Source organism: Delphinus delphis, chromosome 1, assembly GCF_949987515.2.
Source record: "Delphinus delphis chromosome 1, mDelDel1.2, whole genome shotgun sequence".
Lineage (NCBI taxonomy): Eukaryota > Metazoa > Chordata > Mammalia > Artiodactyla > Delphinidae > Delphinus > Delphinus delphis.
In genome coordinates this window covers 127388429-127410889 of record NC_082683.1, presented here as the reverse complement: position 1 = coordinate 127410889, position 22461 = coordinate 127388429, and the positions used below count along the sequence as shown (strand labels likewise).

At 39.4% G+C, this 22461-nt stretch overlaps 1 protein-coding gene and 1 long non-coding RNA gene across 4 annotated transcripts in view; one reads left to right on the top strand and one right to left on the bottom strand.

Annotated features, from left to right (window-relative positions):
* Positions 1–3957, top strand: part of VAMP4 (vesicle associated membrane protein 4) — a 41930-nt gene extending 37973 nt beyond the window's left edge. For all 3 annotated transcript variants that reach the window (XM_060034070.1, XM_060034061.1, XM_060034050.1), the window contains one exon: positions 1742–3957. In XM_060034070.1, the coding sequence (XP_059890053.1) occupies positions 1742–1770 (29 nt within the window). In that variant the 3' untranslated portion in view covers positions 1771–3957. The remainder of the gene's footprint in view (positions 1–1741) is intronic.
* Positions 3958–4529: 572 nt separating this feature from the next.
* The window catches only part of LOC132423576 (uncharacterized), a 30895-nt gene continuing 12963 nt past the window's right edge, over positions 4530–22461 (bottom strand). The window contains exons 3-4 of the long non-coding RNA XR_009519007.1: positions 7175–7287; positions 4530–4817 (exon numbers count right to left, since the gene is read on the bottom strand). This is a non-coding gene — a long non-coding RNA (uncharacterized lncRNA). The remainder of the gene's footprint in view (positions 4818–7174; positions 7288–22461) is intronic.

Below are 22461 nucleotides of genomic sequence, written 5' to 3'. Positions count from 1 at the left end.
TTTTAACTTTTAGATATGGCAGCTTGCATTTCATAATATTGTGTTTGAAGGAAAATCCAGATAAATTCTCCAGATGATAATTTTTCTTTTGGATTTGAGCTTCATTTCAGTCATTGAAACATAACTCTTGCCTTTCCTTTTTCCCCTTAATATTCTTTTTAAAATCAGATCATTCAAAAAAAATTTTTTTAGTGTAGTTGATTTACATTGTTGTGTTAGTTTCAGGTATACAGCAAAATGATTCAGTTATATATTATTTCAGATTATTTTCCATTTTAGGTTATTACAAGATACTGAATACAGTTCCCTGTGCTATATAGTAGGTCCTTGTTGCTTATCTATTTTAAGTATAGTATCTTGTATCTGTTAATCCCGTATTCCTAATCTGTCCCTCCCCCTCCCCTTTCCTCTTTGATAACCAGAAGTTTGTTTTCTATGACTGTGAGTCTGTTTCTGTTTTGTATATGGATTCATATGTATTACTTTTTAGATTCCACATACAAGTGATATCATATATTTGTCTTTCTTTGGTCAGATCATTTTTAATATCTCCTTTTCTCCAAAGCTTCTTTATCTCTGTTTACAGGGATTTTATAAAGATTTGGAAAGTATCTCAGAATAGCCATTTGAAAAATTCCATGGTGATACTCTTTTTAAACAGAAAAAAAGATTTTGTTCTAAAGAAAAAGTCAGTCCTCATCATTTGTGGATTCTGTGTTTGTGACTTCACCTACTAGCTAACGTTGATCAGTTACCCCAATGCTTTCAGAGTCATTGGCAGATGCGGTCAGAGAAGCGAATGTTAGTGCACAGTTTCTCACATTTTTGTGTGTCTTGTTGATGCTTTTGCTGTTTAAAAAGGCCCCCAAGTATACTGGTGCTGCAGTGCTGGCTAGTGTTGCTGAGCACAGCAAGGCTGTGATGTGTCTTATGGAGGAAATACACGTGTTAGATGAGCTTTGTTCAGGCGTGAGTGACAGCACTGTTGGACAGGAGTTCAGTGTTAATAAGCCAACAGTATATATCCAGTATATAGTAAAATATAGTAAATAAGCCAACAGTATATAGTATATAGTAAATAAGCCAACAGTATATAGTAAATATAGTGTCTTCACACAGAAACATGTAAAACAAGGTTATGTATGGATTAGTTGTCAAAAATGTTGTAGCCAGAGGCTGGCAGGGATTTAAGCCTGTGTTTCTCCTCAGAGCAGTGGTTCAGTGTTTACTCATTCAGTGTTTGTGATGACTTTATAGAACATAACTACTGCCAGTACCAAGAATCAACCCATGGAATGCTGAATAACATAAAGAAGAAAATAAAATCTAACTGTTCTCTTATCACACAGAGATAGCTACTATTAATATAACTATTGTATATACTTTAAGTCTTTTCCTATTTATTAATATATAAACATGTTTTTCAAAAACTAAGATCATATGTATACTTTCTAATAAATATATTGTGAATATTTTCCCATGTTATTAAATATTTAGAAAGTATTTTAGCTGCTTTATGCTATGGTTATATAATAATCTATTTGATCAAAATTCTAATGTTAGACATTTAGGTTATTTCATATTTTTGCTTCTCCATTCCCATTTGTTATCTATCATTTCAGATAAAAGTTGTCCTCATTAACTATTTTCAAACTGGACACAGCTACATTTAGGAGTATTGTTTCTAACATAGCATATGAATCTGACTTTGATGTTTCTTTTTCATTTTTTTCTCTTGCAGTTCTTATAGTTGTGAAATACCGTACTTGATTTGATGACAGATCTTCATTAAACAAAATCTGGGACAATAATAATAAAAGATTGCTGCATAATTTAAATGAAACCCATGTATATAACTTTCAAAGCTTCTTTTTCAAGAAATTAAGAGGCAAGTATCACTTCAAATTGGAGCATTGAGAATGTCCCATTATCTTCTTCCCTTCCAACAAAGTGTGCTTTTAATAATTATGTTTAAGGCGGGGCTGCCCTGGTGGCGCAGTGGTTGAGAGTCCGCCTGCCGATGCAGGGGACACGGGTTCGTGCCCCGGTCCAGGAGGATCCCACATGCCGTGGAGCTGCTGGGCCCGTGAGCCATGGCCGATGAGCCTGCGCGTCCGGAGCCTATGCTCCGCAACGAGAGAGGCCACAACAGTGAGAGGCCCACGTACCGCAAAAAAAAAAAGAAAAAAAAATTATGTTTAAGGCAAAGATAACCAGCCTCGATTTTGCCATATTCCAAAGGTCTAATTTGAAACTAGATACTTGCCAGTTCATTATTTGTATATATAGTTAAACACTGATAATGATATTTCATACTGTTATTTTAATGGCATAAGGACTTGCATTTGTTGCATCAAGGTGGGGGTCAGGCTGGTGATCAGGGAGCCTCTGTAGAGTACCAAATCATTATGCCGAAAGACGTGTGTAACCATTCCATTGATGTTTGCAAGATTCTTCTCATATTACAATTGCTTTGCAAGCAATTTTCACATGTTTATGGGTGTAACAAAAGCTAAATGTAAATGTTGCTGCCTTCAGCTATAACTAACAACATTCCAGTAAACCTGTTTTTGACTGTATAAGGGAATGTAGTAATTTTTTGGCATTTGGATTATAGAAATGGGAAATTTAAACAGTGTGAAAAGCATAGTATGGTGTCATAAAACTGGAAATAATAAAATTATTGGAGAGTGTCATTGGAGTATTTGAAAGTGACCAACATAAAGCTAGAAGTCATGGTCTGGTCTGTTTTCAGTTAGCCTCCAATAAGGAGGACCAGTGCAAATGTGAGTAAATGAAATCCACAGGTATCTTGTCCCCTACTTTTCTTTTTGTTAATAGCTTTCCTGTTTAACTTCAACTAGCCCTTTTACCAGAAGTGCTAAAAGTAGCAAAATCATCTGCTTAGAATTTGCGTTTTTTGTATTCCCTCTTTATCTCCTGGAAGATGCATGTGATACGTACAATCCAGTGTCACATTAGCCAACAATAATGAATATAAAAAGTCAGGAGCCTAGCTAATCAGTCAGAGTAACCAAATGCTAGTGTCACCATTAATCTCTGTCTGTTTTTATGATAAAAAGTGTTGTTAACTTTAAAATATGCCACCCTTCTTGGGTTGTTTAAACATGTGAAAGTGAACATACATAGTTCTCTAATGTGTGTGAGGAATAAGTTTTATAATAAAATTGGAGGTTCTGCAGAAACTTGTGTACATGGACATCTTCACAATGTATATATAACTCTAAATTTGAAATAGGAATAATAGAAAGTACCAGTATTTAAATAAGAAAAAAAATGATCCTTATTGCTTTGGTAATTTTAATTCAAAATGTATGAAACATAGAATCTTTGTTTTTTTGTTTTTTTTTTTAATTCTACAGGATTAGTACTAAGATGCAAAAATGTTCTCTTTAGAATGGAAAGAATTTGAAGGGAGAAAGCAGATTAAGAGGTATTGAAGACACCTTCAAGTCATGAAGATCTAAATATAATCGCTTAGTATTATAGTCTGCTAAGAACATTTAAAAAGAGATAAAGGTTTTACATTCTCTGGAGTGTTTTCTCTGGTCTCTCCACTTTGCGTAAATGTCAATTACTGTAAATAACATAATAAATAATAAACCCTTTGACAAAAGAGGATACCCAGGAAAATGAGCATTTTTAGAATTTCAGTAGCTAATGTACTTCAGGAATGGGAGTGTTTTAACTGAGTGGACAGAATCAGTACTAACATGTGTGTCCTTGATTTGGGATTGGAACTAGACTCACCAGTGGTTAATTTTCCATTTGTTGGTATAGAAATCTGGTTTCTTCATATCTGTCGGTGAAGAGGAAGATTATTTCTCAAGAAGAATCCACATTTCCAGTGTTTCTTTAATAAAGTATGCTTTTAAATAAAGAAATAAAATTTAAAAAATTTTTAACCATGAAAAATAAAGGAAATATTTATATGACAATACCATGTATACGTAGTTCTCTTTGTATTTAAATATATTGCTGCTGAGAATACTGGTGGCGGCTATGTTACTGTTAGAGCTTTGCACTAGTGGTGGCTTGGCTCACAGTTTGTCATTTCATCTTTCTTGGTCTTCATTAATCCTGAGACCCTTAAAGTGGCTGGCATGTTTATGACTTTATTATCATAACCTTGGAGACATGAGCCTTCAGAAAAAGAAAAATTTGTTCAAATTGATGCCAGGCCTACCTTCCTCCCCTCCCTTAATCATTCTTATTCAGCTCGGATCATCCTGCACTTGAAAAATGAAGTTTCCCCACCATCAGAACTCTCATTATTTAACAGCAATGCAGAGCAACAGAAAAATTCAGGTAGCTTTGTAAATACTAGTTGATACCCAGTGAAATCAGGTCACTATTTTTATAATGCCTGCAACATACCCTCGTGATTTATGTTTAATTACTGAAACCTATTGCCCTGCAGCAGTTTCATGATAATGCTGATTAATTAGTTCCTCCTACTGATTATAACCCAGTAATACCTGTGGTTTTTTGGCCCCTCTATCCTGATAAAGCTCACTGGAAATTGCTCTCAGGTATTATAAACATGGGGATTTCTTGACTAAAGAAAAGTTCATTGTTGAAAATGGAACATTATCTAAAATGGAGGAAGGGTAATTAGTACACATCAAATACAGAAATACCTTCTGTTAGCGCTCCTGTAGATTGCTTATGGTAGTCTTCCTGTGCAGTCACTCTGCACTAGAAAATTATAACTTCATTTTTTTAATAGAAAAATTGGGCATCTTTCAATTCTGTGTAGCATGTGGGTATCCTGGAAATGATTATACGTGTACAAACTGAGAAGAAAAAAAAATGGAAATTTCTCATCAGAACAATCTTAAACATGCTTAATGGCCTGTCAGCATTGTTGTCCACACTATCTACATCTAAATATGTATATACTACAATTAGAAAATACGCAAGAGATTATCTTTTCATGTTGAGAATGAATGCCTTTAGAAGATGTCTAACTGTATTGCATCAGTATTCCTAAGTCTAGGAAAACCAACTCATGTTAGTCTAAGGTTGTGTTTTCACATGGAAATATGATTGGAGTCAATTTTATTTTTCCCTGAGTGGGATCAGTCCAGAAGCATTTATACACTTGTTTCAGAATGCAGCGTAGTGCTGATGTTTCTGTAGGAAGTTGCTGCAACGTAAAGACACTGAGTCAGAAGGAGCTGGAAGGCGCCCTGCTTCTCAATCCATCCACTGTTTCTTCCATGTTGTAGACAAAGTGGAACCATTTCTTAGACTGATGTGGGACTTGAGCCTTCTGTATAAGTTTGTCTTACTCTGACTTTTCCTGGAAATCAAGTAGAATAAGGGATAGGGGGACACAAACTTTTATTCCTGCTCCTGTTTTATTTAAGGAGCTGTTTGGGACAGCTCAGTAGGAATTGAAAGCATGACCAACCCAGCATAGTGCTGTGCTCCTGGCCAGATGAGTGTGCCTAGGAAAACCACAAAGACACCGGTGTGCTTGCTCATAAAGTGAGTGTTGGTGTCCATATTCCTCACTGCAGAGATGGCACGATTGACATAATAGTGGGTCTTTTGCCTTTACCAGGAGATAGTAGTGCTCTTTTATAATAATTGGGTAAAGAAAAATTCTGATTTTACAGTATTTCATTAGGTTCTTTTCATTTGAAAAGGTCTTGAAATCAAATCATCTGTTAAATATTTGAAGGCTACAAAGTAAATTGCATAAATCAGAGATTTTAGTCAGTAAAATGTCAGAAATCAAACTCTTAGAAAACTCAAGCCCTTGATTTTATGCCTGGGGTATGTGTCATTGTTTTAAATTCCACACTCCTTTATTTAAACATTTTGATAAGTGCCTTTGATGTTTTAAGAGGTGTGGTGGGAGATGAGCAATGAAAAAGATGTGCACCCTGTTCTCTATTTTTTTTAATTTGAATTTATGTTTTATGCAGCAGGTTCTTATTAGTTATCCATTTTATACATATTAGTGTATATATGTCAATCCTAATCTCCCAATTCATCCCACCACCACCCACCCACCCCCCACTTTCCCCCCTTGGTGTCCATACGTTTGTTCTCTACATCTGTGTCTCTATTTTTGCCCTGCAAACCAGTTCATCTGTACCATTTTTCTAGGTTCCACATATGCATTAATACACGATATTTGTGTTTCTCTGACTTACTTCACTCTGTATGACAGTCTCTAGGTCCATCCACGTTTCATTCCTTTTTATGCACCCTGTTCTCTAGACTGTCAAGTCTTCATAACCATCTTTACCAGTGTTGCAAAGTTTAGTCCTTGGTGTTCCTATCAGATATGTATTTGTAGCCCCTCCACAGTAAACAGTAAAATAAACTATTTCATAGAAAACAACATTAAGCACTTTCTCGGCTCATTCAATATGTGTTGCCTGTTGCCTTAACTTTAAAGCATAACTTATTTGAAATACCTTCTGGCTAATCACCCTGATTTAATCCATCCCAGTTTTCCAATAAAGTACATGGAGGAAAAGTAAGAAATAAAAGGTGTTCCGTCACCAAAAACCATGCCCAAGCTATTAAGAGAATCTAGGAAGAATGTCTCAGTGTAAAATTACTGAGTCTCAACTGCAGAAAAACCAATTGCTGGAATACTCATGCTTTACCTCAGTGATGTCTATTTGAAAGGGAGGAAGGGGGACCAATTTCTCTCATGCTTTGTGTTCCAATCAGAAAACCTGGCACCTCCCTCTCAGCTGCATATGCTGCTTTCAGAGGCACCTAGAGTAGTGTTCATTCTCTTCAACTTTCCTCCACCCATAAACTAAATTTTGTCTCTTTAATTCTCCAAAAACGTGTGGGAAGGGGACGATATTGGGGGCATCATTGTACCCAGAGGTATATAGTCTCTATAAATAGAGGGCTGTAGTCAGGAATGGACATGGGAAGGACCCGGGTATGTGCATTCTGAGAATGATGGTATTTAATATAATTCAACCAGTCATTTATGAGAGAACCAGGCAGGAAGGTCAGATCCTACCTGAATTCAACAGTCACACTTTGTGAACAGCTACTGAATGCTAGAAACGTCTGTGGAGCACAACACCCTGCTTTTCAGCTGCAGGTATAAGAAGAGTTTTGACTAGTAGCCAAATGTATAACTGAGCAGGGCCTGGGGTAGTGCACTTACCCTGTGTATTGAGTAAAAAGACTGGATCTCATCCAAGGATGTGTGAAAAGCTGTGCGTGGAGCCTATGAGCACACTGTAAGAAGCAAAAGAGAACATCCTCCTGGGTCATCCCCTGTAACATACAAAAGCACTGTTGTTTCTTCCTTCTTAAAAAAACAAAAACCGGGGGCTTCCCTGGTGGCACAGTGGTTGGGAGTACGCCTGCCTATGCAGGGGACACAGGTTCGTGCCCCGGTCTGGGAAGATCCCACATGCCGCCGAGTGGCTGGGCCGGTGAGCCATGGCCGCTGAGCCTGTGTGTCCGGAGCCTGTGCTCCGCAACAGGAGCGGCCACAACAGTGAGAGGCCCGCGTACCGCAAAAAACAAAAACAAAACCAAAACACCAACCACCTTTCCTCACCACTTCCCCTGTCAGCCTCCACCTCATATCTTTGCTCTTTATAGCAACAGTCCTTGAAAAAATGTGTCTATGCTTATGGTTTCTAGTTCTTTTTCACTCATTCTCTTAAATGCTTCAGTAAAACTTTTGCCTCCACACTCCAAACTTAAACTCTTGTCAGGATCACCAATGACCTCTGCTTTGCTAAAGCCGGGGTTCCAGTCTCAGCCCTCTTCCCTGCACATCAGCAGCATTTGATGTAGCTGATTGTTCTTTTCTCCTTAATACACACTTCCTGGGCTTGGTTTGTTCTTACCTCATTGGTTGCTCCTCTTCTCCCCAGCTCAACATTGGACTGCTCCAGGATTCAGGTCTTGGTCTGAATCACACATCCCCTTTGGTAATTTTATCTAATCTTATAATTTGAAATAACATTTATGTGCTGACAAATCCCAAGTTTATGTCTCCTGCTTGACTTCTGAATACAGACTTTATTCAATATTCTAGAGGACCTTGGCCAAGATGGCAGAGTAGGAAGGCCCTGAGCTCACCTCCACTTACAGGCACACCAAAATCACAACTATTTACAGAGTAACTTGATCTAGCAGAAATGATCATCTACAACTAAAGATATAAAGAAGGAACCACAGTGTGGTGGGTAGGAGAGGTAGAGTTGCAGTATGGTTAAGACCCACGCCCCTGGGTAGGCGACCCACAAATGAGAGGATAGTTACAATTGTAGAGGTTCTCCCCAAGGAGTAATGGGTCTGAGCCCCATATTGGCTCCCCAGCCCGGGCATCCTACACTAGGAAGATGAGCCTCTAGATTCTTGGCTTTGAAGGCCAGTAGAGCTTACATTTGGGAGAACCAGAGGGCTGTGGGAAATAGAGGCTCCACTCTTAAAGAGCACACACAAAAATCTCACATGCTCTGGGATCCAGGGCAGAAGAAGTAATTTGAAAGGAGCCTGGGTCAGACCCACCTGCTGTTCTTGGAGAGCCTCTGGGAGAGACAGGAGGTAACTGGAGCTCACCCTGGGGACAGAGATGCTGGTGGCAGCCACTTTTGGCAGCTTGTTCTACCATGTGGACACGGGTGCTGGCAAGCACCATTTTGGTATCTTTCCTCTAGCTTATTAGCACTGGGACCTGGCCTTACCCACCAGCCTGTTGGCACCAGTACTGGGACACCTCAGGCCAAGCAACTAGCCAGGTGGGGACACAGCCCCACCTACCAGCAGGAGACAACCTTAAGAACCCCTGAGGCCACAGCCTGTCTAGGACACAGCCCTGTCCACCAGAGGGTCCAGGATCCAGCCCTACACACAGTGCATTGGCAGTACCACCGGGACTTCCAAGGTCCTGCAGCCAGAGACCCCAGGACCTGGTGCTGCCCACCAGTGAGCTGTCACTAGCCATAGGAACGCCATCACACATCAGTGGGCAGGAACCAGCTACCCAGACACCCTGGGCCATAGCCCTACTGACCAGGAGGTGAACACCAGCCCCAGGATGACCGCAGCCCTGCAGCCTGCCATGACAGGACCCAGCCCGCACACCAGTAGGCCAGCACCAGTCTGGGGACTCCCCAGGCTACAGCCCCACCCACCATCAGGCCAATACCAGTTCCAAGACACATTGGACCCCTCAGCCAGCTGCCCCAGGATCCAGCCCTACTCACCAGTGGGCCCGTACCAGCTTTGAGACACACCAGAACCCACACCTAGCCATGTCAGGAACCAGCCCCAACCATCATCAGGATGACACTAGATCCAGGAACCCTGGCCCTGCAACTACCTACTTCAGAACCCAGCTCTGTCCACCAGCAGGCCAGCACTAGCCCTGCCCACCACCCAGGGTTCCACAGCCAACCACCATGTGACCCGGCCCAACCAGTAGCTGCACCCTCTGCACAAGGTAGGGCCTGCAACCTACCGGACTGGGAGCCAGCCATGCCTACCAGACCACCCACAGTAGTCAGCCCGCCACAATAGAAGGATCCATACAGCCCACAGAGGGGGCACCTCCAGAGCATACAGCTCTGGTGACCAGAGGGGAGTGCACTGCTGGAATGCACAGGACATCGTCTACAAAAGGCCACTTATCCAAGGTGATACAAACTCATAGAAATAACAGCAAATTAGGCAAAATGAGGCAGTAGAGGAACATGTTCCAAACTAAGGAAGAAGATAAAACCCCAGAAGAAGCACTAAGTGAAGTTTAAAGGCAATCTACCTGATAAAGAGTTCAAGCTATTGATTGGAAAGATGATCAAAGAACTTGGGAGAAGAATGGATGAAGACAGTAAGAAGTTTAACAGAGATTTAGAAGATATAAAGAAGAACCAAGCAAAGCTGAAGAATACAATATCCAAAGTAAAAGACACACTAGACGGAATCAACAGATTAGATGATGATACAGAGAAATGGATCAGTGGGCTGGAAGATAGAGTAGTGGAAACCACTGAAGCTTAACAAAGGGAAAAAAAAAGAATAAAAAGAAATGAGAATAATTTAAGAGACCTCTGAGACAGCATCAAGTTTACTAACATTTGCATTATAAGGATCCCAGAGGAGAAGGGAGAGAAAGGGGCAGAGAACATATTCGAAGACATAATAGCTGAAAACTTCCCTAACCTGGGAAAGGAAACAGACATCCAAGTATAGGAAACACGGAGTCCCAAAAGGATCAACCCAAAGAGAATCATGCCAGGACACATTGTAATGAAAATGGCAAAATTAAATATAAAGAGAAAATATTAAGCAGTAAGGGAAAAGCAACAAGTCACATACAAGGGAACTCCTATTAGGCCATCAGCTGGCTTTTCACCAGAAACTCTGCAGGTCAGAAGGGAGTGGCAGGATATATTTAAAGTGATGAAAGGGAAAAACCTACAACTAAGAATACTCTACCCATCAAAGCTTTCATTTGGATTTGATAAAGAGAGCAAAGGTTTTACAGACAAACAAAAGCTAAAAGAGCTAAGCTTTATGAGAAATGTTAAAGGGACTTCTCTGAGCAGAAAAGAAAAGGCCGCAGTTATAAACCTGAAAATTACAGAAGGAGAAAACTCTTTGGTAAAAGCAAATATACAGTAAAGGTAGTGAATCAACCATGTGCAAAGCTAAGTAGGAAAGTTAAAGACAAAATTAGTAAAATCATCTATGGCCACAATGAGTAGTTAAGGGATACACAAAACAAAAAGATGTAAAATATGGTGTCAAAAAGAGTAATCGTGGTGGGGAGGGGGATAAAAATGCAGGGTTGTTAAAATGCATTTGAAATTAAGATCTCAACAACTTACAATAATCACATACATATAGGTTACTATATATAAACCTCATGGTAATGACACACCAAAAATCTATACTACATACACATGCAAGAAAGAAGAAGGAATCCAAACATAAACCCTAAAAATAGTCATCAAATCAAAAGGGAAGAGAACAAAAGAAAGGAACAAAAATAACTAGGAAAACAACCCCAAAACAATTAACAAAATGGCAATAAGTACATACCTATCAATAATTATTGTAAATGGAAAGGGACTAAATGCTCCAATCAAAAGACAGAGTGGCTGAATGGATGAAAAATAAAAACCAAGACCCATATATATGCTGCCTACAAGAGACTCATTTCTGATCTAAAGACACAGACTGAAAGTGAGGGGATGGAAAATGGTATTCCATGCAAGTGGAAATCAAAAGAAAGCTGAGGTAGCAGTACTTATACCAAACAAGATAGACTTTAAAACAAACACTGTAACAAGAGACAAAGAAGGACAGTACATAATGACCAAAGGTCAATCCAAGAAGAAGATGTAACAATTGTAAATATATATGCATTCAATATAGGAACACCTAAATACATAAAGCAAATATTAACAGACATAAAGGGAGAAATTGACAGTAAAACACAGTAATGGCAGGGGATTTTAACATGCCACTTACCTCAATGAACAGATCATCTAGACAGAAAAATAAGAAAACACTGGTCTTAAATGACACATTAGACTAAATGAACTTAATAGATATATAGAGAGAATACTGCATCCAAAAGCAGCAGAATACACATTCTTTTCAATGCACATGGAACATTCTGCAGGATAAAGTATATCTTAGGCCACAAAACAAGTCTTAGTAAATTTTAAGAATTGAAATCATATCAAGCATCTTTACCAATCACAACACAACGAAACTGGAAATCAACTACAAGATAAAAACTGCAAAAAGCACAAACACGTGGAGGCTAAACAATATTCTACTAAACAGCCAATGGATCACTGAAGAAAAGTTAAAAATACCTGGAGGTAAATAGAACAACACAGTGATTCAAAACCTACGGGACACAGCCAAAAGCAGTTCTAAGAGGGAATTTTATAGTGATATAAGCATACCTCAGGAAACAAGAAAATCCTCAAGTAAAAAACCTAAACTTACAACTAAAGGAACTAGAAAAAGAAGAACAAAACCCAAAGTTGGTAGAAGGAAAGAAATCATAAAGAGCAGAGCAGAAATAAATGAAATAGAAATTTTAAAAAGCAATAGAAAAGATCAAAGAAACTAAGAGTTGGTTCCTTGAAAAGATAAAATTGATAAACCTTTAGCCAGACTCATCAAGAAAAAAAGAGGGAGGGCCCAAATCAATAAAATTGGAAGTGAAAAAGGAGAAGTTACAACATATATTTCAGAAATACAAAAGGATCATAAGAGATTACTACAAACAATTATATGCCAGTAAAATGGACAACCTAGAAGAAATGGACAAATTCTTAGAAAGGTACAGTCTCCCAAGACTGAACAAGGAAGAAATAGAAAATATGAACAGACCAATTACCAGTAATGAAATTGAATCAGTAATTTTAAAATTCCCAACAAGCAAAAGTCCAGGCCCAGACGGCTTCACAGCTGAATTCTACCAAACATTTAGAAAAGAGTTAACACCTATCCTTCTCAAACTATTTAAAAAATTGCAGAGGAAGGAATACTTCTGAACTCATTCTTTGAGGCCAGAATCACCCTGATACCAAAACCACACAAAGATATCACACACACACACACACACACACAATTTCAGGCCAATATCACTCATGAACATAGATTCAGGAATCCTCAACCAAATATTAGCAAACCAAATTCAACAATATATTAAAAGGATCATAACCATGATCAAGTGGGATTTATCCCAGGGATGCAAGGATTTTTTATTTTATTTATTTATTTTTAATTTTTTTCCCCATGGGCCAATTTTTTTACTTTTTTAAAAAAAATTTTTTATTGGAGTATAGTTGCTTTACAATATTGTGTTAATTTCTACTGTATAGCAAAGTGAATCAGCAATACATATACATATATCCCCTCTTTTTTGGATTTCCTTCCCATTTAGGTCAACACAGAGCATTGAGTAGAGCTCCCTGTGCTATACAGTAGGCTCTCATTAGTTATCTATTTTATACATAGTATCAATGGTGTATATATGTCAATCCCAGTCTCGCAGTTCATACCACCACCCCACCTTTCCCCCTTGGTATCCATACATTTGTTCTCTACATCTGAAGGATTTTTTAATATTCACAAAATCAATGTGATAAACCACATTAACAAACTGAAGAAGAAAAACCATGTGATCATTTCAGTAGATGCAAAAAAAGCTTTTTACAAAATTAACATCCATTTATGTTTTATCATAAACATAAATTATAAAGAGTTTTTATACTCTCAATAAGTGGGACAGAGGGAACATACCTCAACATAATAAAGACCATATATGATAAGCCCAGAGCAGACATTACACTCAATTATGAAAAGCTGAAAGCATTTCTTCTAAGATCAGGAACAAGACAAGGATGCCCACTCTTGCCACTTTTATTCAACATAGTATTGGAAATCCTAGCCACAGCAGTCAGAGAAGAAATAAAAGGAATCCAAATTGGAAAGGAAGAAGTAAAACTGTCACTGTTTGCAGATGACATGACCCCATACATAGGAAATCCTAAAGATGCCACAAAAAACTACTAGAGCTCAATAAATTCAATAAAGTTGAAGGATACAAAATAAACATACAAAAATCTGTCACATTTCTATACACTAACAAAAACTATTAGAAAGAAATTAAGAAATAATTCCATTTACCATCACATCAAAAAGAGTAACATACCTAGGAATAAATCTAAGGAGGTAAAAACCTCCTTGGAAAACTATAAGACAATGATGAAATAAATTGAAGATGACACAGATAGTTGGAAAGATGTATCATGTTCATGGATTGGAAGAATTAGTATGGTTAAAATGACCATATTCCCAAGGCAATCTACAGATTGAGTGCAATCACTATCAAATTACCAATGGCATTTTTCACAGAACTGTAACAAAAAAATTTTGACACAAAAGACCCTGAATAGCCAAAGAAATCTTGAGAAAGAAAAATGGAGCTGGAGGAATCAGGCACCCTGACTTTAGAATTTAGACTTTAGACTACAAAGCTACAGTCATCAAAACAGTACGGTACTGTCACAAAAACAGAAATATAGATCAATGGTACAGGATAGAAAGCCCAGAAATAAACCCACGCACCTATGGCCAATTAATCTATGACAAAGGAGGCAAGACTATAAAATGGAGGAAGGACAGTCTTTTCGATAAGTGGCTGGGAAAACTGGACAGCTACATGTAAAAAAATGAAATCAGAACATTCTTTAACACCATACACAAAAATAAACTCAAAATGGATTAAAGGCCTAAATGTAAGACCAGATAGTATAAAACTCTTAGAGGAAAACATAGGCAGAATACTCTTTGACATAAACGCAGTAATATCTTTTTTGATCATCTCCCAAAAATAAACAAATGGGACCTAATTAAACTCAAAGCTTTTGCACAGCAAAGGAAACCATAAACAAAACAAAAAAACAACCCACAGAATGGGTGAAAATATTTGCAAATGATGCAACTGACAAGGGAGTAGTCTCCAAAATTTACAAACAGCTTATTCAGCTCAATATAAAAAAATAAAAAAAAAATTGGCAGAAGACCTAAAGAGACATTTCTCCAAAGAAGACATACAGATGGCCAAGAGGCACATGAAAAGATGCTCAACATTGCTAACTAACTATTAGAGAAATGCAAATTAGAAGTACAATGAGATACCACCTCACACCAGTCAGAATGATCATCATCAAAAAATCTGTAAACAATAAATGCTGGAGAGGGTGTGGAGAAAAGAGGACCCTCCTACACTGTTGGTGGGAATGTAAATTGATACAGCCACTATGGAGAACAGTATGGAGGTTCCTTAAAAACTAAAAGTAGAGCTACCATATGATCCAGCAATCCCACTCTTGGGCATATATCCAGAGTAAACATGGTTCAAAAGGATACATGCACCCCAGTGTTCATTGCAGCACTGTTTACAATAGCCAAGACATGGAAACAACCTAAACATCCATCAACAGATGAATGGATAAAGAAGATGTGGTACATCTATACAATGGGATATTTTTCAGCCATTAAAAAGAATGAAATGCCATTTGCAGCAACATGGATGGACCTGGAGATTATCGTACTAAGTGAAGTAAGTCAGACAGAGAAAGACAAATACCATATGATATTGCTTATATGCAGAATCTTAAAAAAATGATACAAATGAACTTATTTATGAAACAGAAACAGACTCACAGACTTAGAGAACAACCTTATGGTTACCAGGGAGAAAGGGTGGGTGGGGGGAGGAATACATTGGGAGGGAGTTTGGGATTGACATGTACACACTGCTATATTTAAAATAAAATGCCTTTCCATGAAACATAAATTATATATATATACACACATATATACACACATATATACACACATATATATATGTTATATATATATATGTGTGTGTATATATATATATATATATATAGCTCATATAACTCAATGTCAAAAAGCAAACAATCTGATTACAAAATGAGTAGAAGACCTAAATAGACATTTTTCCAAAGAAGACATACAGATGACCAACAGGCACATGAAAAGATGCTCAACATCGCTAATCCGAGAAATGCAAATCAAAACAAAATGAGCTATTACCTCACACCTGTCAGAATGGCTATCAAAAGGACAACAAATAACAAATGTTGGAGAGGATGTGGAGAAAACGGAACCCTCGTACACTGCTGGTTAGAATGTAAATTGGTACAGTCACTAGGGAAAACAGTATGGAGGTTTCTCAAAAAACTAAAAATAGAACTACCATGTTATCCAGTAATTCTGCTCCTGGGCATATATCCAAAGAAAAAAAAAACACTAATTTGAAAAGATACATGCACCCCAATGTTCATAGCAGCATTATTTACAATAACTAAGATATGAAAACAACCTAAGTATCCATCAACAGATGAATGAACAAAGATGATGTGATGTATATACAATGGAATACTACTCAGCCATAAAAAGAAATTTTCCCATTTGCAACAACACAGATGGACCTGGACAGCATTATGCTAAGTGAAATAAGCCAGACAGAGAAAGACAAATACTGTATGATATTCTTATATGTGGAATCTAAAAAATACAACAAACTAGTGAATGTAACAAAAAAGGAAGACGGGGCTTCCCTGGTGGCACAGTGGTTGAGAGTCCACCTGCCGATACAGGGGACACGGGTTCGTGCCCCGGTCCGGGAAGATCCCACATGCCGCGGAGCTGCTGGGCCCGTGAGCCATGGCCGCTGAGCCTGCGCGTCCGGAGCCTGTGCTCCTCAACGGGAAAGGCCACAACAGTGAGAGGCCCGCGTACCGCAAAAAAAATAATAAAGGAAGACAGACGCACAGATATAAAGACAAACTAGTGGTTATCAGTGGGGAGAGGGAATGGGGGAAGGACAGATAGGGTAGGAAATTAAGAGGTACAAACTACCATGTATAAAATAAGGTACCAGGATATATTGTAAACACAAGGAATATAGCCAATATTTTAAAATATCTTTTAATGTAATATAATCTATAAAAATTTTGAATCACTATGTTGTACACCTGAAACTAATATGTTGTAAATCAACTATATTTCAATGAAAAGTAAATAAATATTCAATGTGACATTTTCATTATTCTTCATTTCAAATTTAACACATCTAAAACAAAATTCTAATCTGCTCCCCCAGACTTACTCCACAAGCATTTTCTCGCATCTCAGTTGATGACAACTGAATCCCTCCAATTGCTTAGTCCCCAAATCATGGAGTTATATTGACTCCTTAATTTCTTTCACAACTCACATTTGTCAGAAAATCCTTCTAGTTCTACCTATAAAATATATCTGAAATCTGACCAGTCCTATTACCTCCACTGTGACCATCTGGTCCTTAGCTACCGTCGCCTCTCACCTGGAATACTGCAATGATTTTCTAACTGTTCTCCATATTCTACTTTTCCTTTTCTCCCCTTAACTTGTTCTCAATAGAATGGTGGAAAAGATTCTTTCAAAATGTAATCAGATCATGCCTTTGCTCAAAGCTGTCCAAAGAGGGCTTCCCTGGTGGCGCAGTGGTTGAGAGTCCGCCTGCCGATGCAGGGGACACGGGTTCGTGCCCCGGTCCGGGAAGATCCCACATGCCGCGGAGTGGCTGGGCCCGTGAGCCATGGCCGCTGAGCCTGCGCGTCCGGACCCTGTGCTCCGCAACGGAAGAGGCCACAGCAGCGAGAGGCCCGCATACCGGAAAAAAAAAAAAAAAAAAAAAAAAATCTGTCCAAAGACTTTCTATCTTCTTTAGGGTAAGAGTCAAAACCCTTTAGGGTAAAAATCAAAAACTCTCAGGATGTATCCCCAGGTTACCTTTCTGACCTCTTTGCCTGTCTTCTTTCCTTTATTCACCGTGCTGCAGCCTCACTGGCCTCCTCACTATTCCTCAGACACACCAGGCATGCTCCTGCCTTAACAGTCTTGCACTTGCTGTGTGCCTATCTGAAAAGCTCTTCCTCAGAGAGCTGCATGAACAATTCCCAGGCATCTTTCAAGTCTTTGATCAAATTTCATCTTCTCAATGAAGTCTCCCCGAGTGCACTATCTAATCCTCTTACTAACATCTCTATTTTCCCAGAACATTTAGCCTTTCTAACATTCTGTAGTTATCTAATTAATTATGCCTTTTGTTTATTGTCTTTCTCTTTTCATCCAAATGTAAGCTTCACGAGAAGAGAGATTTTTGTCTCTTTTGTTCTGATGTATCCCAAGGTACTCACTACAATAGATGAATGAATGAGTCAATTATCCTGAAGCAAAAGACAACCATAATTTTTAAAATGATGTACTACAAGAACTACATTTTTAGAGTACCTCGGCATCATGGCCTCCGTAATTCAGAAAGTCACAGATAAAACAGTTAAGGAGTTATAAAGACAGTTAGATCAGCTAAAAGGGGAGCAAGTTAAATAAGCAAGGAGTGCCAGGAAACAAATTCCAATGCAGTTATCAAACCCTTCACTGAAGCAGTAAGGAGCAGAATTGACTGAAGAAAATCAGAGGAATGGAAGAGAGGCCAAAAAAGCTGGCACAGAACACAGAGGAAAAAGACCAAAAGTGTAAATGGAGAGGAAAAAAGAATAAGATTACTAATAATTACATAATATTTTTGTGTAATAAATCCAAAAAGAGTGGAGCAGAAGCCATCATCAAATCAATCAAAAAAACTTTAAAAAAGTCCTGTAGGACATACAGGTTTTGTCAAATATAAGAAAAGACACATTAAGATACCCTGTGGCAGAGTATACAACCATAAGTTTAAGGGGAAAATCCTATAAGTATTGAGGCAGGAACAATGGGATACCTACAAGGAAGCAAAAATAAAGCTCATCTCTGTCTTCTCTTACACTAAATTCTAGAATCCTAGAAAGGCATCTACACAGTTGGGGGGCTAGAACTGTTGACTCAAGAATTTTAATACCCAGCCAGTTATCACTTATGCATGAAAACCACAAACACACATGCATACTCAGAAATATGAGGGTTCAGAAAATATAACATTCTTGTCTCTTTTCTTGAAAAGAATTACTGGAAAACCTACTTGGTACAGGCAACTAAGAGAAAATTGAAAGTTCAAAAAAAATCAGATGATTTCACTCTTCTACTCAAAAACCTTGGATAGATGCTCTGTGTACTTGAGTAAAAAGCAAACTTTTTATCTTCCTGATCCCATCAATTGCTGTCATGGTGGCATACTGCATTAGTCTCCACAGGTCACAACACACTCAAAATAATTCAAGGAACGTTTAATAAAGAGATTGTTGACAAAATATGGATGGGGCTTAAAGGAACTAGAAGGGGTAGGGCAACACCCAAGTTTGAAGGGATGAGGGAAGGGAGAGTTTACCTGGAAGGAACCTGGAAGTAAAAAGTCACAGGGACAGGGCTGTCTTGACTTGGTCAAGGGATGTAGCCAGCCTAAGATGATCTTACAGGGAGGAAGCCAAGTGCATAAATACCTTGACCTCATTCCATTTTCTGTGTGATCCAGTGCTAAGGCTCCCAGTTTTTTTTTAACCCAACTAGAAAGTAGATGGCAAGGCGTCCTAGTGATATAGTCCATACCGGTCACCATCCAAAAGTAGGGTGGAAAGTACATCTGATGCCCAGATCCCATTCCTCAGCTATTGTAAATGGTAGCTGCTAATGGCTCACAGTTGCCCCCTTCTCTGGGAGAACTGCCCTCAGCCACTGGGCACTGCCTCACCTGGAGGTTATGCCCTATCCCTAAGGGTACCCTGGAGCCAATGACTGACTCATACTGGGGTTCAGAAGGCTGACTCTGCATCTGAAGGTGAGAAAATTTATGTTGTGATATATGCTTCAGAGCTACACACACACACACACACACACACACACACACACACACACACACACACACACACACACACACACACACCTCTTGGCTCAGCGGAGACTAGACTTTACCCAGAACTACATCCTTGCTTAACTTTCCTTATCCTGCATCCCTTATCATGGTGCAGATTTTCTCCTGAAAAGCACTCCCTCAGCAAAACAAATGGGCCTGAATCCCTGGGCCCAACTGTTTCTAAGGGACCCAATTAAAATGGCTGGTACCAGGAGTGGTCCTAGAAAACAAGTTCTAAGGATGAGATTCTGGAATTAGATCACCCACTGATTGGAGGGCAATACGGATCTCATCACTGGTGGTAGGTGGGGTATTGATAGTTCCTGACATGCAGTAGCAGTGCAATTGCTAAAATGTTCCCCTCTGGTGGAGAAGGAGTGATACAGGTAGAGGGGATGCATAAATTCATGCAATATCTCTGGCATTTGAGAGGAACGGAGTATTTTTAAGGACTTTGGAATAGGGTGCCTACTGCCAAAAACCCTCCAGAGCTTTGAAAAGGAAAACGACAGGTGCAGGGCAATCAATCATTAATTTAAAGCAAAATGTGAGAATCGGAGTCTCCTTGGAAGTATTTAAAGAGACCTTCATTTCCTGAGCCTAAAGAACAGAGAGCTGGAGGCCAGGCCCAGGACTTAACCACAAGAGTCGGCAGAACTTCAAAGAAGGATGACTCCTTAGCCTAGGCAGGTCTATACCAAAGAAGTGTCCTGGTAGAGAAGGAATAGGACCTAGAGACTTGAGATGGGAATACTTGCCTGGATGCACTTGAGAAACTTGAATCCTCAGATTCCCAAACTTTCTGGGTCTGCAGAAATGGCCCAACCCCCCTTGTTGACAGATAAAGCTCCCTTTCTTCCTTCACTCTTGCTTGCTTGAAAGCCATGCAAGCGCCTCAGACAAGGCAAGTGCCCTACAACACAACGCTGGCCCATCTCAGGATCTGCCCCTACTGCCCTGCCTGGCCGATCAAGGCACAGAGAGAGATTTAACAATTAACCCGGCACTTGCACAGGTGATGCGTGACAGCCAAAGCTGAAATCCAGCGTGAAACCAACCACTGGATCCTTTACATCAAGCTGCATCACCTTGTGCTGGGCGGTTTTCCTTTATGAATAAATCTCTGAAACCTTCACTAAGTCTTTTTTCTCTATTTCCACAGTCAAGAGTGATGGGCAACAGGTGATCAACATCTCCTTGCAAAGAGATTTCATAAACTCAGATTAAGTTTCTGCCCAGCTCGGGCTTCCCTGGTGGCACAGTGGTTAAGAATCCGCCTGCCAATGCAGGGGACACGGGTTCGAACCCTGGTCCGGGAAGATCCCACATGCCGCGGAGCAACTAAGCCTGTGTGCCACAACTACTGAGCCTGCGCTCTAGAGTCCGAGAGCCACAACTACTGAGCCTGCGTGCCACAACTACTGAAGCCCGCATGCATAGACCCCGTGCTCCACAACAAGAGAAGCAACCACAAGGAGAAGCCCGTGCACCGCAACGAAGAGTAGCCCCAGCTAGAGAAAGCACAACTAGAGAAAGCACAGTAATGAAGACCCAACACAGCCAAAAACAAATAAATAAATAAATTTAGTTTAAAAATATATATATATATACTTTATTAGTTATAAAACATAACAGGGTCAACGTCAATAACCATTAGGGAAATGAAAACCAAAACCCCAGTGAGACACCAGCCTACTCCTATTAGGATGGTTACTATCAAAAAAGAGAAAATAACAAGTATTGGCAAGGAAACATTGTGCACTGTTGTTGGGAACGTAAATTGGTACAGCAACTATGGAAAATATTATGGCATTTCCTCAAAAAATTAAAAACAGAATTAGCATATGATCTAGCAATTCTACTTCTTGGAATGTACCCAAAAGAATTGAAAGCAGGAACTTGAACTGGTCTGTGTACACCCACGTTCATAGCAGCATTATTCACAATAGCCAAGAGGTGGAAGCGCACTTGTCACATGCACATCGAGCTGACCCAGCTCATTGGCCACTCTCCCTTGGAGCATTTACACGTTCTCAATGCCTATCCTAACTATGGGGCCCAAGTTGAGCTCAGTAGTGTAAGTTTAGTAAGATGGAGTATAGTGAGAGAATTATCTCATAGAGCTGGGTTGTTCTGCTAATACCAGCATCATGTGAATTTTTTTTTTTTTTAATGCCTGAACCCTGTTGCTGATTTTATTCTCTGTTCATTATCTTTCATATCCTCTAAAATACCAGACCTTTCTCTGGCCCATCAATTCCTTGCTGCATACACTTTCTCATTTCTCAACCTTACTTTCTCCTCTTAATTAATAGTCTTTGTTTGGACCCAACTTTGTATTTTAGCCCAAACCTGACATAGAGCAAGTGCTTCACATTTGTTGCATTATCTTGTTTAACCCTCATAAAAACAAGTATCCTGAGATGGTACTTCTACTTGTCATGCAGTCTTGTATTCAATTATTTGTTCAGTCACAAATATGTGTTCAATGCTACTCTGTGCCCAGCACTTTCCTCTTTCTCGTTTCTCCACTTGCCTTTCCCTTTGGAACAAGGATGACGAGTGGTGATGATCATCACCCATGCCAAGGTGCAGGGAACTTACTGCCATATCTCTACCCTGCTCCTTGGAAATCAATACCCATTAGAAACTAGCTATTTACCCCATGGGATTGGCAAATTTGTCCTCTTAATGCTCTACCCACCTTGACTTCCACCTGTAAACTCAACAAATTTTTTTTTTTTTTTTTTTTTTGCAGTGCGCGGGCCTCTCACTGTTGTGGCCTCTCCCGTTGCGGAGCACAGGCTCTGGACGTGCAGGCTCAGCGGCCGTGGCTCACGGGCCCAGCCGCTCCGCGGCATGTGGGATCCTTGCGGACCGAGGCACGAACCCACGTCCCCTGAATCGGCAGGCGGACTCTCAACCACTACGCCACCAGGGAAGCCCCCGAAAATTTTTTTTAAATAGAACTCAGTCATTAGCTAAAAGCATTAAAAGCACTAGACTCATCAAAGTAATATTCAAAATATTTTAAAATA